At 52.5% G+C, this 15,220-nt stretch overlaps 1 protein-coding gene across 1 annotated transcript in view; it reads left to right on the top strand.

Annotated features, from left to right (window-relative positions):
* CYLD (CYLD lysine 63 deubiquitinase) overlaps nt 1-15,220 on the top strand; it is a 147,220-nt gene that overhangs the window by 39,040 nt on the left and 92,960 nt on the right. Inside the window, exon 8 of the mRNA XM_075325738.1 lies at nt 6,837-6,896. Coding sequence (XP_075181853.1) covers nt 6,837-6,896 — 60 coding nt within the window. The remainder of the gene's footprint in view (nt 1-6,836; nt 6,897-15,220) is intronic.

Below are 15,220 nucleotides of genomic sequence, written 5' to 3'. Positions count from 1 at the left end.
TGCTCTCTCAGACAGTCGCTGTCCTCTGCTCTCTCAGACAGTCGCTGTCCTCTGCTCTCTCAGGCAGTCGCTGTCCTCTGCTCTCTCCAGGCAGTCGCTGTCCTTTGCTCTCTCCAGGCAGTCGCTGTCCTCCGCTCTCTCCGGGCCGCCGCTGTCCTCCGTTCTCTCTGGGCCGCCGCTGTCCTCCGTTCTCTCCGGGCCACCACTGTCCTCCGCTCTCCCCGGGCCGCCGCTGTCCTCCGCTCTCCCCGGGCCGCCGCTGTCCTCCGCTCTCCCCGGGCCGCCGCTGTCCTCCGCTCTCCCCGGGCCGCCGCTGTCCTCCGCTCTCCCCGGGCCGCCGCTGTCCTCCGCTCTCCCCAGGCCGCCGCTGTCCTCCGCTCTCCCCGGGCCGCCGCTGTCCTATGCCCTTCCTGTCCGCCGCTTCTATCGTCCGCCGTCTCTAGGTTCTCCAGACAGTTTTAAAGCTGCTTTCCTGTAAAGGGTTTTTCTTGAGTTTTGTCTTTTGGAGCGCACTGCTCCCCGGCTTCTTTTACTGTGGGTGATGAGTGACAGTTTGGACCAGCGCCATGGTTCCATCACTGGTCTGAAATGTGGGCTCTCCTGTGCTACAGCCCAGGGAAGTAAAGCTGGTTGAACCATGCGCTCCTGTGGTCCGGTCAGCTTTAGATCAGTGTTTTCAAGCAAGAGCTAGTGAGCGCTGCACATGAATAGGAAGTGGTGTGTGCCGTAGGAACAAGCCCTTAATGTGTTCAGTGTCTTTAGGCCGGTTTGTCCAATTTTTGTTTCTTTGTCGCTCCATTGGGAGACCCAGACAATTGGGTGTATAGCTTCTGCCTCCGGAGGCCACACAAAGTATTACACTTTTAAAAAAGTGTAACCCCTCCCCTCTGCCTATACACCCTCCCGTGGATCACGGGCTCCTCAGTTTTATGCTTTGTGTGGAAGGAGGCACACATCCACTCATAGAAAAAAAAAAAAAAAAAAAAGATTTCTCATACATAGTATGACGGATGGAAGAAAAGAGGTCCCCTTATGGGGTCCCCGGCATGCTCCCTTCTCACCCCACTATGTCGGCGGTGTTGTTAAGGTTGAGGTACCCATTGCGGGTACAAAGGCTGGAGCCACATGCCGTCTCCTTCACCATCCCTTATGCGGCTCTGGGAGAAGTGGGAGCCTCACCGGTCATTCACCTGCTGAGACCGTGCTCCATCCGCAGCCCCTGGTGGAACCTGCTGGATCGGAGCGTTTTCATCCCCAGGGACCGGGCCCTGCACCTTCAAGGTACTCTGTGTCCCCATGGGGGGACGGTACGGGGAGAGAGGTCGCCTTTCTCCCCAGTAGCGCCGTCCGTTGTTTTTTCATCGGACTTCCGCGCCGGCCGTGCCTGCTTGTCGGGCACGGCTTTAAATTTAGTCCCCGGCTTCATCGCGGCCTAGTCGCGAAAAATCCCGCCCCCGGGCCTGCTTGTCAGGGGTAAGGGCGGGATTACCGACAGAGGGCTGGAGCATCTTTGCATGTCTCCCCTCCCCTCTCATTGACCACTATGGGGCCTCCAGATTCCCGCCTTTTGCCAGCGCCGCCCATGGCTCCACTCCCCCCTTGAGAGCTCCGGCGGCCATGTTTGGCATTCTGCCGGTGTATGCTGCAGCTGCACAGCTCTACAGCTCCGGGGGACCCACGACAGGGAATCTGGAGGACACCAGCGGTTGGTAAGCCACACCGGTCACCCGGTGCTGGTTCCCCTAGGGTGCCGTGATATATATATATTTATATATATATTATATATATTCGGAACGGCTGTATAACCCTTTCCCATATACCCTCAGTGGTCGCTCTCCTAAGGGACACTTATTGCTTACAGCATGTCGTCCACAAGGAGCAAAGCCCCTAAGGCACAGGTTTTTTTCGCAGCCTGTACCTCTTGTGGGGCTATGTTGCCTGCAGGATCCACCTACCCTCACTGTGATCAATGCTCGACTCCTGCCACGCTTGCTCAGCCGGAGCCTAGGGCACTTGTGGGCCCCTCGGCTCATGTAGATCCCCCTGCTCCTCCTGAGCAGGCTGCAGGGACAGAGGCACCGTCATTGGACTCTTTCGCGGAGAAACTCTCTGTCACTTTCTCAATCCATTGCACAGTCTTTGGACAAATGGTCATCTAAGCTCCTTGAGGCATTGCAGTCCAGACCGGGCTCTTCACAGGCCCCGGCCCCTGTTAGTTTGTCTCCTCCAGGGCCTTCTCGGTCCGCGCCGCAGCGCGCTCCCAGGATAGCCCCTAGGTCCCAGGCGGAGGACTCCTGCCCGGATCGCAGTCCCAGACCGGCTAAGCGGCCTCGCTGGGACTCTTCCCCGGCCTCCTCACGCTGCTCTGGATCTCAGCTTGAGGACTCTCAGGATGACGAGGCGGACGTGGGAGCTCAGGGCTCTGACCCTGACTTCGCCCTCAACCTTGATACCCCTGAGGGGGACGCCTTAGTAAATGATCTTATTTCGTCCATCAACCAGGTGTTGGATCTCTCTCCCCCGCCTCCACCTGTAGAGGAGTCTGCTTCTCAGCAGGACAAACCCCAATTTCGATTCCCCAAACTTACGCGCAATACGTTCTTTGATCACTCTAACTTCAGGGACGCTGTCCAGAAGCCCAGAGCGGTCCCGGACAAGCGCTTTGCTAAACGGCTCACTGACACGCGTTATCCCTTTCCACCTGAAGTCGTTAAGGGCTGGGCACACTCACCCAAGGTGGATCCGCCAGTCTCTAGATTGGCTGCTAGGTCCGTTGTGTCTGTTGCTGATGGCTTATCCCTGAAGGATGCCACTGACAGACAGATAGAGCTCTTGGTGAAGTCTATTTATGAGGCCACGGGCGCATCTTTCGCCCCGGCCTTTGCGGCTGTGTGGGCTCTCCAAGCAATCTCGGCATGTCTGACTGAGATTAATGCTGTCACGAGGAATTCTGCTCCGCATGTGTCTTCCTTGACCTCTCGGGCATCAGCATTTTCGTCCTACGCCATGAACGCCGTCCTGGACTCTGCTAGCCGTACGGCTGTGGCATCCGCTAACTCCGTGGCAGTCCGCAGGGCCATGTGGCTGCGCGAATGGAAAGCAGACTCTGCTTCCAAAAGGTTCTTAACTGGTTTGCCTTTTTCTGGCGAACGTTTGTTTGGCGAACGGTTGGATGAGATTATTAAGGAATCCTCGGGAAAGGACTCCTCCTTACCCCAGTCCAAACCTAAGAGACCTCAGCAGAGAAAAATCCAATCGAGGTTTCGGTCCTTTCGTCCCTCCGCCAAGCCCCAATCCTCTTCGTCCAACCGGCCAGAGAAAGGCCAGAGGATCTCCTATGCGTGGCGGTCCAAGTCACGCCCCCAAAAGGCCGCAGGAGGCACTGCCTCCAAGACGGCCTCCTCATGACTCTCGGCCTCATCTAGCCACATCCTCGGTCGGTGGCAGGCTCTCCCGCTTTGGCGACGCCTGGTGGCCACACGTTCAAGACCGATGGGTGAGAGACATTCTGTCTCATGGTTACAGGATAGAGTTCAGCTCTCGACCTACGGCTCGTTTCTTCAGAACCTCCCCACCCCCCGCACAGGCCGACGCACTTTTTCAGGCAGTGGACGCTCTAAAGATGGAAGGAGTTGTGATTCCCGTTCCCCTTCAGGAACGTGGTCGCGGATTTTACTCCAACTTGTTCGTGGTGCCAAAAAAGGACGGGTCATTCCGTCCCGTTCTGGACCTCAAGCTGCTCAACAGACATGTGAGAACCAGACGGTTTCGGATGGAATCTCTCCGCTCGGTCATCGCCTCGATGTCACAAGGAGACTTCCTAGCATCGATCGACATCAAGGATGCTTATCTCCATGTGCCGATCGCACCCGAACATCAACGTTTCCTGCGTTTCGCCATCGGGGACGAACACCTCCAGTTCGTCGCATTGACCTTCGGCCTGGCGACAGCCCCACGGGTCTTCACCAAAGTCATGGCGTGTCAACGAAGTCTTACCGTCACTCTGGCGACTCTCCAGCAGTTCGGGTGGATCATCAATTTCCCGAAATCCAAGTTGAGGCCGGCCCAATCACTGACTTACCTCGGGATGGAGTTTCATACCCTTCCAGCGTTAGTCAAGCTACCGCGGGACAAACAGCTTTCTCTGCAGGCGGGGGTGCAGTCACTTCTTTGGAGTCAGTCACACCCCTTAAGGCGCCTCATGCACTTCCTGGGGAAGATGGTTGCAGCTATGGAGGCAGTGCCGTTCGCGCAATTCCATCTACGGCCACTCCAATGGGACATTCTTCGCAAATGGGACAAGAGTTCGGCTTCCCTCGACAAGAACATCTCTCTTTCACTTGCAACCAAAACATCACTTCAGTGGTGGCTCCTACCCACATCTGTCTCGGGGAAAATCCTTCCTCCCCCCAACCTGGGCCGTGGTCACCACGGACGCGAGCCTGTCAGGTTGGGGAGCGGTTTTTCTCCACCACAGGGCTCAAGGAACATGGACTCCAATAGAATCGTCCCTTCAGATCAATATTCTGTAGATAAGGGCAGTATATCTAGCCCTATTGGCTTTCCATCGGTGGCTGGAGGGCAGGCAGATCCGAATCCAGTCGGACAACGCCACTGCCGTCGCCTAGATCAACCACCAAGGCGGCACTCGCAGTCGTCAAGCCTTCCAGGAAGTCGGGCGGATTCTGCAGTGGGTGGAAGTCACAGGCTCCACCATCTCCGCAGTTCACATCCCGGGCGTGGAAAACTGGGAAGCAGATTTTCTCAGTCGTCAGGGCATGGACGCGGGGGAATGGTCTCTTCACCCAGACGTGTTTCGAGAGATCTGTCGCCGCTGGGGAACGCCGGACGTCGATCTCATGGCGTCACGACACAACAACAAGGTCCCGGCCTTCATGGCACGGTCTCAGGATCACAGAGCTCTGGCAGCGGACGCTCTGGTCCAGGATTGGTCGCAGTTTCGACTGCCATATGTGTTCCCCCCTCTGGCAATGCTGCCCAGAGTAATCGCAAGATCCGGTCCGACTGCCGTCGCGCCATTCTCGTCACTCCAGACTGGCCGAGGCGGTCGTGGTATCCGGATCTGTGGCATCTCACGGTGGGTCAACCGTGGGCGCTTCCAGACCGCCCAGACTTGCTGTCACAAGGGCCGTTTTTCCATCTGAATTCTGTGGCCCTCAACCTGACTGTGTGGCCATTGAGTCCTGGCTCCTAGCGTCTTCAGGGTTATCTCAGGATGTCATTGCCACCATGAGACAAGCCAGGAAGCCTACGTCCGCCAAAATCTATTACAGGTCTTGGCAAATCTTCTTATCCTGGTGCTCTGATAACGGTTTTCCTCCATGGCCGTTTGCTTTACCCATATTTCTTTCATTCCTACAATCTGGAATGGACAAGGGTTTGTCCCTTGGCTCTCTCAAGGGCCAAGTGTCGGCGCTCTCCGTGTTTTTTCAAAAGCGTCTAGCCAGGCTTCCGCAGGTCCGCATGTTCCTGCAGGGGGTTTGCCACATGGTCCCACCTTACAAACGTCCGTTGGAACCTTGGGATCTTAACAGGGTTCTGACGGCTCTTCAAAAGCCGCCTTTTGAGCCGCTGCGGGATGTCTCTCTCTCCCGTCTTTCTCAGAAGGTGGCCTTCCTGGTGGCGGTCACATCACTTCGGAGAGTGTCTGAGCTTGCAGCGCTGTCATGCAAAGCCCCCTTCCTGGTTTTCCACCAGGATAAGGTGGTTCTGCGTCCTGTCCCGGAATTTCTCCCTAAGGTGGTATCCCCTTTTCATCTAAATCAGGATATCTCCTTGCCTTCCTTTTGCCCTAATCCAATTCACCAGTGTGAAAAGGATTTGCACTCTTTGGATCTAGTGAGAGCACTCCGGTTCTACGTGTCTCGCACGGCGTCCCTGCGCCGTTCAGACGCGCTCTTTGTCCTTGTCGCTGGCCAGCATAAGGGCTCTCAGGCCTCCAAGTCAACTTTGGCTCGGTGGATCAAGGAACCGATTCTCGAGGCCTACCGTTCTTCTGGGCTTCCACTTCCTTCAGGGTTGAAAGCCCATTCTACCAGAGCCGTAGGTGCGTCCTGGGCTTTGCGGCACCGGGCGACGGCTCAGCAGGTGTGTCAGGCAGCTACGTGGTCTAGTCTGCACACTTTCACGAAGCACTATCAAGTGCATGCCTATGCTTCGGCAGACGCCAGTCTAGGTAGGCGAGTCCTCCAGGCGGCGGTTGCCCACCTGTAAGAGGGGGCCGTTTTCGGCTCCTTTTATTGAGGTATTCTTTTACCTACCCAGGGACTGCTCTTGGACGTCCCAATTGTCTGGGTCTCCCAATGGAGCGACAAAGAAAAAGGGAATTTTGTTTACTTACCTTAAATTCCTTTTCTTCTAGCTCCTATTGGGAGACCCAGCACCCACCCCTGTGCCCTTCGGGCTGGTTGTTCTTTTGTGTACACATGTTGTTCATGTTGATTTGTTCTTATGGTTCATGGTCTTCAGTTCTCCGAACATCCTTCGGATTGAATTTACCCTAGACCAATTTATAAGTTTTCTCCTTCCTGCTTTTGCACCAAAACTGAGGAGCCCGTGATCCACGGGAGGGTGTATAGGCAGAGGGGAGGGGTTACACTTTTTTAAAAGTGTAATACTTTGTGTGGCCTCCGGAGGCAGAAGCTATACACCCAATTGTCTGGGTCTCCCAATAGGAGCTAGAAGAAAAGGAATTTACGGTAAGTAAACAAAATTCCCTTTTTTTCTTCTAATGTGAAAATATATTAAGAAATGTTCATGTTCTTACAAGCCGGCAGTGTGGCAGCTTGCTCTAGCTCTTGTTTTTGTACCCACAGCCCGGGAGAGATCGTCTAGAGGAGGAAGTTCTGGAATCCAGGAGAACAATCGCTGTGAAGGTAGAGGGCTCGTTTCTCGTTATGTCTCGTGTATTGTGATATCACATATGGCGTCCACCTCCGGGTACATCCCCCTCGAACTGTAGAGTCGGCATTGCATGGCACTAAGATGTGTGTACGACTGTCTATTTTGGACGGTGTAATTGCGTTGCTTCCTCCCACACTTTGCAGATACGGCTTCCTCTAGTTGCTTTAACCACGGCTTTTGTAAATGGTTCTTTTCCAAGAAAAACAGACTTTACTGAATACAGGTGTTGTCCACTTTGGCCGCACACAACTTATACCTTCTCTCCTTAATCACACATAAAAAAAAATGCAAACCCAAATTATTATAGTGCTGGAGTTTGCATGGAATACATTTATTTTCTAAATTCGGATCTTTAAGTATTCTTAGGGGCTGACCCTTACCAAACGGGAGACGCGTGTCCTGCTACAAATTCTAGGTTATCATCTTTAGTATGGGAGCCTGTGCCATAAATTCCTACACACTGGATATGGTAGTATAGGGTGCAAAGCAGGACGACGTCCCCTAGTGTCCGGTAAGATGCATCTTGCAGCAGTAGGCCCCTCTGACCGCTTCCTTAAAGACGCATTGCTATTATTATTTTTTTCTTTGCACATATAATAGTTGTTCACTATCCATATTCTTGCTTTTTAGCCGCTTAAAGGGAACCTGTCACCGGACGTTTATAATACTTACCTAACAGTCAGTGCAGAGCACACTGGTCGGATGGGTGTCTCCGTTCTCCAGGTCTGCACCTCCTCTTTCGGCCATCTTTGTCCTCCTTCTGAAGCTAATGTGGATAATGCGTTCTACGTCATACACACACGCCGGCATTGAGGTCCTGCGCAGGCGCACTTTGATCTGCCCTGAGTAGGGCAGATTAGAGTATTGTAGTGCGCCTGTGCAGGCCCTCAATGGCGGCTTCAGAAGAAGGAGGACAAAGATGGTCGAAAGAGGATGCACGGACGTGGAGAATGGAGACTCCCATCCGACTTGTTTGCTCCGCATCGACCATTAGGTGAGTATTATAAACATCCGGTGACAGTTTTCCTTTAATGCTCCATGATGGGACTGGTCAGCGTATGTTACACAGCTAACATCTGCATGTAACTGCAACAACCAGAGTTATGGTCCGATCGCTGCTGTTAACCATTTAGATGCTGCAATCAGTCACTAACTATTGCATTTAAATGGAGTGATGGCAATGTCATCTTGGTACTCCTGTGAAGCTAAGCTTCATAGGAAATAGTGATTTACACTATATACTGCAAGATACTGAAGAAGCAATCAGAGCATCTCACGGACAAGTCCAATAAAAAGACCAAGTAATGGAGTAAAAAAAGGAATTCAAAATATTTAAACTTAAAGTATATAAACATCTCTGATCACCGAATATGGAAAAAATGTCTGGTCTATCAAAATATGGAATTAGTTAACTTGATCAGTAAACGGAGTAAAGAGAAACCTTCATTAGATCTACCGTATTTTTTGGACTATAAGACGCACCGGACTATAAGACACACCCTGGTTTTAGAGGAGGAAAATAGGAAAATAAAATTTTAAGCAAAACATGTGGTCATGACACACTGTTATGGGGCGAGGATTTGCTGCTGACACTGTTATGGGGGTAATGTCCCCAAATTCTCTACTAAGGTACCCCATCCTGGTAATGATCCTCCTGCGTTGTATATGATTCCCATCCTTGTATATATGTACCCCATCCTGGTATATGCCCTTATCCTGCTATATACTGCCATCCTGCTATATACCCCCATCCATCCTGCTATGTACCTGCATCCTGCTATATACCCCCATCCTGCTATATGGCCTGTATCCTGTGGCACACAAAAAAAAATAAACGTTTATACTCTCCTTTCCTTGCTCCATGCAGCTTCGCTCCTCCTCCTGTCAGTGCCGGCAGCAGTGCCTCTGGAGTGTGGAGCCGTCACTGTTCCCTGCAGCATCGCGATTTCCTCCTGTCTCCCTGTCAGCTGACCTGTGTGGAGACTAGCGGTGCGCACAGCGATGACGTCATCCCTGTGCTCACCGCTTCTACACAGATCAGCTGACCGGCAGGCAGGAGGAGATCGCAATGCTGCAGGGAACAGTGAAGGGTGAGTATACTGATTCACTGCGCCCCGCGCTGATGATGATGTGCGGGGGGCAGTGAATATAGCCACACATGATCACTCAAGGCTTTAGTTGGCAGGGATGATCATGCGGGCCGACTGTTTACTATCCGCGCATCCCCCGCCCATCATCCTGCCCACCTGTCAGTGCTGGCTTCAGCGCTGAGAGATGATGGGCGGGAGGATGGGCGTGTATATGAAATGAGCGGGCTCACGTGGTCACAGCAGGCTGCTACAGCCTGCTTATGCCACCAATGACCCTCATTCCCCGCAGCCACATTCAGGCTATAAGCTGCACCCCCCCACTTTCCCCCACCATTTAGGGGAAAAAAAAAGTGCATCTTATAGTCCGAAAAATACGGTATACATTTGCAACAGGAAGTTAGGTCATGTGATCTCCAGTCTGACAACCAGTCATGCACATATAGCGGTATGAAGGCCAGAAATCAGTTTCTCACTTCCTGTAAACTGCAGGCAGGATGACCTTCACAGATCAAATCCCTCCTGCAGCCCCTAGACTCCTTCCTAGCCACCAATTTGTGCTGTCCTTGTCCATCTTTATGTATTCCAGGTAAAGACTTATGACACTGTTTTAAAAAAATAATAAATAATTGCTGCCCAGATAAACCAATCATTGATCAGCTTTCATTTGCAATCCTGCTCTTAAAAACTGAGAGCTGTGCTGTGATTGGTTGCTATGTTAGGTGATGGCAGTTTTTCTTTGACAGTTTCGTAAATCTGTTACCATTTCTTCTTTATGTAAAAGAGCCTGATATTGCAGGTAAGACAGACTGAAGCTGTATCACAAAGGATACACTGAGACTGCTGTATAAATATTACTTAGAATACAATGAGACTGATGTATATACATCACATAGGATACACTGAGACTACTGTATATATATCACATAGGGTACACTGAGACTGATGTATAAACATCACATAGGATACACTTGAACAGGCCCACCACAAATAAAGAAATAGAGAACATTATTAAAAAATTTTAAAAATGAAAAATCTCCTGGCCCTGATGGCCTAAATAATGAATATTACACAACATTTCAAAACACTTTAATACCCCACCTAACCAATCTTAATAATTATCTATTATCATTAAATAATATTCCCGAGGAAATGTTAGGGGCAAATATAATTATGCTGTTGAAATCAAAGAAAGATCCTATGGACGTTTCGAACTATAGGCCAATTTCGCTTATAAATACGGACACGAAAATTATTTCAAAATTAATTGCAAATAGAATCCAAACTATAATCCCAGAAATAATTAATATGGACCAAGTTGGGTTTATCAAAAAGAGACAGGCCTCGGAAGCTACTAGAAAACTCATCAATCTAATTGACCATATTAACAAAGAAAAAGTTCCTTCTCTGTCTCTTGCATTAGATGCAGAGAAGGCATTTGATAGAATCTATTGGGGCTACTTGGATGCAACTTTGGAAAAATTTGGATTCATAGGGCAAATTAAAAATGTCATATCCCTTCTTTACTCCAAACCCTCAGCTCAAATTTATGTTAATAATTATATTTCGAGAAAATTTCCTTTCTTCATCGTTCCTTATGGGAGACCCAGACCATGGGGTGTATAGCTTCTGCCTCCGGAGGACACACAAAGTACTACACTCAAACGTGTAGCTCCTCCCTCCGGGCTATATACACCCCCTGGATGACAATCTAACCAGTTCAATGCTTTGTGTTCCAGGAGGTCACACACACACATGCATTCTCTGATTTTTAATTTTTAAGATTTTTGATTTCAAAGATATGGAAGAAAAGCGGGTCCAGTCTGGACTCCCGGCATGTCCCTTCTCACCCCACTGTGTCGGCGGTGCTGTTAAGGTTGACTTTACAAGGCTGGAGCCTTCACATGCCGCGCTCCTTCACCATCCTCTGAGGCTCTGGCTTGAAGTGGGAGCCATCACGGTTCTCTCTGCTTTGCAGGAGACCGGTCTCCATCCGCAGCCCTGTCAGGATCCTGCCGGACGGAGCGTTTAACTCCCTCCCAGGGACCTGGCCCTGCGTCTCAAAAGCTAAGTATTGAGACGTTTTTCAGGGGTCCCGGGTACATTTATTAAGGGGAGAGTGTGTCTTTTGACTTTGCTGTGAATTCCGGCCGGTTCTCAGGGTTTTTCCTGAGAACCGCGCCGAGGGTGCCTGCTCGTCGGCCGCATGTCAAAATCTAGGCCCCGGCTTCAGTTGCGGCCTAGTTTCGTTTTCAGTCCCCCTGCATGTCAGTCTTGCAGGGGAACAGTGTGGCGCCGCCCACCGGCCGTTCAGCAGAGGGGAGGACACTCCTCTCTGAGGAGATTTTTCCCTCCCCTGTATCTCTCCTTGGCCCTCCGGACTCCCGCTCTTGGGCTAAAAACTCCGGCGCCATTTTATCAGCGTTCACACACTGATCGGCGCTGGCTGCTGCAACTTCTGCATCTACTGGGGGTCCGAGCTGTGGAATCCGGAGGGCACACAAAAACCGGTCTGGTAAGCCACAACCTCTGGTTGTGGGCTTTATTATACACTCTCAGGGGGTCATTCTAAAGGAGTGTGTTCTTTACTGCAGAGCCTCCACCTCAGCAGCATGTCTCTCACTAGGAGTAAAGCTGCAAGGCTGTACTCTATATGCACTGCATGTAAGCTCATTCTGCCTGAACCGAGCACATATCCACATTGTGATGCCTGCTCTAACATGGTGGTGCCTCAGCCTGGAGCCTCTTCAGGGGTCCCCCCGGCTGCTCCGGCCCCGGTGGCTGAACCCCCGGCTTGGGTAGCATCTTTTTCCAGAGCTATCTCCCAGTCTTTTGCCGACTCCATGGGACAGCTGTCCCGGACTCTGCTGACCATGCATCAGCCCTCTTCTCAGGGCGCCTCTGCTGCTCCGAGCTCTGCAGAGCTCTCAGAGCATGTTTTAGGACCCCGTCCTCCTAAACGGAGACGCAGGGACCCTTCTCCTTCCTCGTCCCACGGCTCTGATTCACGAGCTGAGGTGCAGGGCGAGGAGGATACTTTTACTGTGGGCTCAGACGCTACCTCTATGTACCCCATTGACTTATCTGAGGGTGATGCGGATGTTAGTGACTTGATTGCATCCATTAACTCCGTACTGAACCTCAATCCACCAGTGTCAGAGGAACAAGCCTCTCTGGTAGAAATACACCAGTTTACCTCTCCTAAGAGAGCTAGGAGTAAGTTTTTTAACCACTCCAGTTTTCAGGCCACTGTTACCAAGCCCAGGGCCTGTCCTGACAAACGCTTTCCAAAGCGTAGTTCTGATGACCGTTTTCCCTTTTCACCAGAAGTGGTTAAGGAGTGGGCTCACTCTCCAAAGGTAGACCCTTCGGTGTCTAGAATCTCAGCCCGGACAGTCGTATCTGTGGCCGATGGCACCTCTCTTAAGGATCCCACTGACCGCCAGGTTGACCTTCTGGCCAAATCTGTATATGAGGCGGCAGGAGCCTCGTTCTCCCCGTCCTTTGCAGCAGTGTGGGCTCTTAAGGCAGTCTCTGCCTCTCTGGCGGAGATACATTCCCTCGCCAGGGACTCTATACCCGAGATGGTTGCCTTAACTTCCCAGGCTTCGGCTTTTTCATCCTACGCCATGTCTGCCATTCTGGAGGCTTCTCACCGCACGGCGGTGGCTTCCGCTAATTCTCTCGCGATCCGCAGGATCTTGTGGCTTCGAGAGTGGAAAGCAGACGCTTCTTCTAAGAAGTACCTTGTTGGGCTCCCCTTTGCTGGGTCCCGACTGTTCGGTGAACAACTGGATGAAATTATTAAGGAAGCTACTGGCGGGAAGAGTACTTCCTTGCCACAAACTAAAACCAGGAAACCTGTCCAGGGCAGGAACCAGTCGAGGTTTTGTTCCTTTCGTTCCTCTAACTGGTCATCCTCTAAGCCCTCAGCTTCGTCCACTACCTCAGCCAAGGATCGAAAACCCAACTGGCGCGCGAAGCCGCGTCCTCAGAAGAACGGAGGAGCCGCTGCCACTAAGGCAGCCTCCTCTTGACTATCTGGCTGCGCCAGCAACGTCCTTGGTCGGTGGCAGGCTCTCCCACTTTGGCGACGTGTGGTTTCAACACGTCTCCGATCAGTGGGTGCGGGATATCATCTCCCACGGCTACAGGATAGAATTTTCTTCCAGCCCGCCAAACAGATTTTTTCTGTCCACTCCACCCTGCTCCAAAGCCGCCGCCTTCTCACAGGCCGTGGCATCCTTGCAGGCCAACGGAGTAATTGTTCCGGTTCCCGCCCGGGAACGGTTCAGAGGTTTGTACTCAAACCTCTTCCTAGTCCCCAAGAAGGACGGTTCCTTCCGGCCCATCCTGGATCTCAAGCTTCTCAACAAGCATGTTCAGGTGCGGCGCTTTCGCATGGAATCTCTGAGATCGGTCATTGCCTCAATGACCCAAGGAGATTTTCTAGCATCCATCGACATCAGAGATGCTTATCTGCATGTGCCTATTGCGGTTTCACACCAGCGTTGGCTACGCTTTGCAATCGGAGAGGAACATTTCCAATTCATGGCTCTCCCCTTCGGGTTAGCCACGGCCCCTCGTGTTTTCACCAAGGTCATGGCAGCAGTGGTTGCGGTCCTGCATCTCCAGGGGTTGGCAGTAATCCCCTACCTGGACGACCTTCTAGTCAAGGCCTCATCCAGTGCAGACTGTCAGCGGAGTGTCTCGCTCACTCTCGCCACGCTTGTTCAATTCGGGTGGCTTGTCAATCTGCCCAAGTCCACTCTGACCCCGACCCAGGAACTTACGTACCTAGGGATGCAATTCGAGACTCTGCCGGCACTTGTGAAGCTGCCCTTAGTCAAACAGCAGTCCCTTCATCTGGCGGTGCGCTCTCTGTTTAAGCCCCGCTGTCATTCCATCAGGCACCTCATGCAGGTGCTGGGTCAGATGGTGGCGTCAATGGAAGCGGTTCCCTTTGCCCAGTTCCATCTGCGTCCCCTGCAGCTGGACATTCTCCGCTGTTGGGACAAGCGGACCTCTTCCTTGCACAGGCTAGTGGCTCTGTCGCCACTGACCAGGAGCTCTCTTCAGTGGTGGCTTCGGCCCCTCTCTCTGTCACAGGGACGCTCCTTCCTGACTCCGTCCTGGGTGATCCTCACCACGGATGCCAGCCTCTCCGGCTGGGGAGCAGTATTTCTCCACCACCGAGCACAGGGCACTTGGACTCCGTCCGAATCAGCCCTCTCGATCAATGTGCTGGAAATCAGGGCTGTTCTTCTAGCTCTCGTAGCCTTTCACCACCTGTTGGCGGGCAAGCACATTCGAGTCCAGTCGGACAACGCGACAGCGGTTGCCTACATCAATCACCAGGGCGGGACTCGCAGCCGCCTGGCGATGTTGGAGGTTCAACGAATCCTTCAGTGGACGGAGGACTCCAAGTCCACCATATCCGCAGTCCACATCCCAGGTGTAGAAAACTGGGAGGCCGATTATCTCAGCCGTCAAACCGTGGACAGCGGCGAGTGGGCCCTGCATCCGGCAGTGTTCCGGTCAATCTGCCGCAAGTGGGGCACTCCGGTAGTGGATCTAATGGCATCCCGGCACAACAACAAGGTTACGGTTTACGTGGCTCGCTCCCACGATCCTCAGGCCTTCGCAGCGGACGCGCTGGTTCAAGATTGGTCCCAGTTCCGTCTGGCCTACGTGTTTCCCCCTCTAGCTCTCTTGCCCAGGGTTCTGCGCAAGATCAGAATGGAGGGCCGTCGGGTCATAATCATTGCTCCGGACTGGCCCAGGCGAGCTTGGTACCCAGATCTGCTCCGTCTGTCCGTAGAAATGCCGTGGCATCTCCCGGACCGCCCAGACCTTCTCTCTCAAGGTCCGTTTTTCCGCCAGAATTCTGCGGCTCTCAGATTGACGGCGTGGCTCTTGTGTCCTGGATCCTGACGGCTTCAGGCATTCCTTCTGAGGTCATCTCCACTATGACTCAGGCTCGGAAGTCTTCCTCGGCCAAGATTTACCACAGGACTTGGAAGATTTTCCTGTCCTGGTGTCGCTCTTCCGGCCATGCTCCTTGGCCGTTCTCTTTACCGACCATCCTGTCCTTTCTACAGTCCGGTCTGCAGCTAGGACTATCCCTCAATTCCCTCAAGGGACAGGTGTCGGCTCTGTCGGTATTATTCCAGCGGCGTATCGCCCGACTGGCTCAGGTGCGCACCTTC

This window comes from Anomaloglossus baeobatrachus, chromosome 10 (assembly GCF_048569485.1).
Source record: "Anomaloglossus baeobatrachus isolate aAnoBae1 chromosome 10, aAnoBae1.hap1, whole genome shotgun sequence".
NCBI lineage: Eukaryota > Metazoa > Chordata > Amphibia > Anura > Aromobatidae > Anomaloglossus > Anomaloglossus baeobatrachus.
The sequence above is the reverse complement of the archived record's forward strand: the minus strand, read 5'-3'. Positions and strand labels throughout refer to the sequence as shown.